Raw genomic sequence first — 2,500 nt, forward strand, 5'->3', positions numbered from 1 at the left:
CCACTAGAGATGGATAATCAATCAGACTGTTTGGAGACAAATTCATCACATAAAACACACATGGACGGATGATCGGACCAAGACCAAATTGCGGAACAACTGGGCAAAGAGAGGAATTAACCGTTCGAATGAGTTTCCTTTCAAGTTTTCTTTCATGGCAAAGAGAGGAATTAACCGTTCGAATGAGTTTCCTTTCTTCTTGCAATGCGTCTTTTAAGACAATGGTTCGTCTGTTTTTCGTATTTGTATACTCACGGATCATTTATCCCTTTCATTCCGGCGATCGAAACTTTCATTCTCCTAACAAGTACCATGGATTTCTTTCTTGGGTAGTCATGAGAATTTGGTGTTATATCAAGATCACACTTCTTAAGCTGATAATATTCTTCTCAATAACTGTCAGAATGATCTTTCATTGAATTTGTATGGAGGGTTTACGTACCGATCACTCTCTGTTTCCATTGCTGTAGATTTCTTTCTGTTGAGACCGGATTGAAGTACCTGTCTTTCCGTGGATATCTTACGACTCTGATGGACCAGTGGAGATCGGTAGGTCAAACTGACATTCATCCGAATAGAATTGAGTTGATTTTGTTGTGACTGAAAACGAACTTATGTTGTTGGGATCGCGCGTTAATTGTTCCTTATGAAAAGACTCTCTGCCCACTACTGGTGCACCAGCGAGCATAACAGCCTGCACAATAGGCCATTTTCGAGTTCATGTCTGCCTCCTCATCACTTTACATATGAATGAAAACTAATTTTCACAAGAAAAACTTCGCATTTAGACTCGCTTTGAAGAGGAAGCAGACATGAACTCAGAAATGGCCTATTGACGAAGGTTGCTTCAGGATGTCACCTGCATTTATTGCTTACGTAGACGGCATTATTTAGAAAGAAAAAGAGTAATCTAAACGGCTCAGGCCGGGTCGTTTTCTCCTAATGTACTCTCTCTCACCACTTTACCACCTTGTAAATGTAAAGATCTCACTCTGTTGTTAACTATAGATCATAACAAAAAAACCTAATTATTATAATAGACTGTGAAAAACTTTAATAGTTCCCACAATTTGCAAGTAAATGTTAGCTTCAAGCAACTTGCAGTTTCCAGAGCAAAAGTAAGCAATAGCATCTAGGGAAAAAACTGTCAAAAATGCCATAAGCTCTTTACTGGCGACCAAGGTGCCGTATTGCTGATTCTTCGAGGATCATTTTGAGAGCCATTAAAAATTGAGATTTTCCGGAATTCCTTTCTCGTCCTGCGCCTTTTTTAAGACAACCACAAGTAAACCATACCGCGTTTTCATGGAGCGATACCCCAAACAAATCGCAGTGGCGCTTAGACCGCAAAAACAATCCATCATCATTCTCAATCGTGCACAGTCTTGCTAGATTTATATCTTTGAAGAACACCTGAAAATAAACTAAGGACGCCTTCCCTTTGACAGAACTGACCGGTCAGACCATGCATTTGGAAGGAATAACTCTACAACGCCTTCAAATTAACACACTTTTAGGGTGATAACTACTCCAGAAGAAAGCGAGGGATTATCATGCAAGTCGTCTTCAAAGTGTTGCATTTTTTTTAACTGCCAGTTCTGACACAAGGAAAGGTCCTAAGTTACCATAACACACTTTATCAAAGAAAAAGAAATCATCGGCCGCACTTCTTAACTTTCTGTTAATCCAGGTCATACATAACAGATGTAGCACGTTCCATGAAGGTTACATCTCGTAGTTGTGAGAATGTCAGCGCTTTTGTTGTCCACTCTCCACGAAGCTTTTTGGCTCGCGCGCATGATTCAGTGGTCGGTTCGTTCAGCGGTCAACTGAACCTACTCTGCGTGGTTTTATTTAATTTGAGCCAATTGAATCTTGTATGATCTTTTAAAGGCAACTATTCTACGAAACTTTGTTTTTCGCACCACGTCTGTCATATGGTCGCTCTAATAGGCCATTTTCGAAATATCAATATTCAGCTTCATAGTGAGGCAGAGAGGACAAAAACAATAGAAACAAGTTGCAATGAATGAGGAAGATATTAGCATATCATCCACTTTCCTTTGTCTTTGTCCTCTAAACCTCTCTTTCAAGCTGAATCTTAATATATCGAAAGTGGCGTAGAGACCTCTTTAATTCATAATGGCAGCCAAATAAATTATTCTTTTGTTTTAATGAGGTTAAACGAAGTTTAACAAAGTAAACAACTAGGAGCGACTGCAGCCTATTGGTCAGTGGTTGTAGTATACTGGCGCATGCGTGGAATACCTCGTGCTTTGGGCTGTATCGCTTATTTATCAGTGTGGCGGGAAGTAGGAGCATTGTGTGGAGCGTTTAGCGGTTTTTTTTTTTTTTTTTTTTAATTTTTAATTTTTAATTAATTTATTTTTTCCCTCCCTCCCCACCCTCTGCTTTCCACTGTGTATCAGTGTGACGGGTGCCCATTCTTCTCGGGGGCGTGGGAGCTCATGGCTGGGTTGTCAGGTTTTGCCAGCCATCG

General features: G+C 40.1%; 1 protein-coding gene across 2 annotated transcripts in view; it reads left to right on the top strand.

Moving 5' to 3' along the window:
* The window catches only part of LOC137973377 (rapamycin-insensitive companion of mTOR-like), a 51,436-nt gene that overhangs the window by 35,663 nt on the left and 13,273 nt on the right, over positions 1-2,500 (top strand). For both annotated transcript variants that reach the window (XM_068820172.1, XM_068820173.1), the window contains one exon: positions 471-549. In XM_068820172.1, the coding sequence (XP_068676273.1) occupies positions 471-549 (79 nt within the window). The remainder of the gene's footprint in view (positions 1-470; positions 550-2,500) is intronic.

The sequence above is a fragment of the Montipora foliosa genome, chromosome 10 (assembly GCF_036669935.1).
Source record: "Montipora foliosa isolate CH-2021 chromosome 10, ASM3666993v2, whole genome shotgun sequence".
NCBI classification, from domain to species: domain Eukaryota; kingdom Metazoa; phylum Cnidaria; class Anthozoa; order Scleractinia; family Acroporidae; genus Montipora; species Montipora foliosa.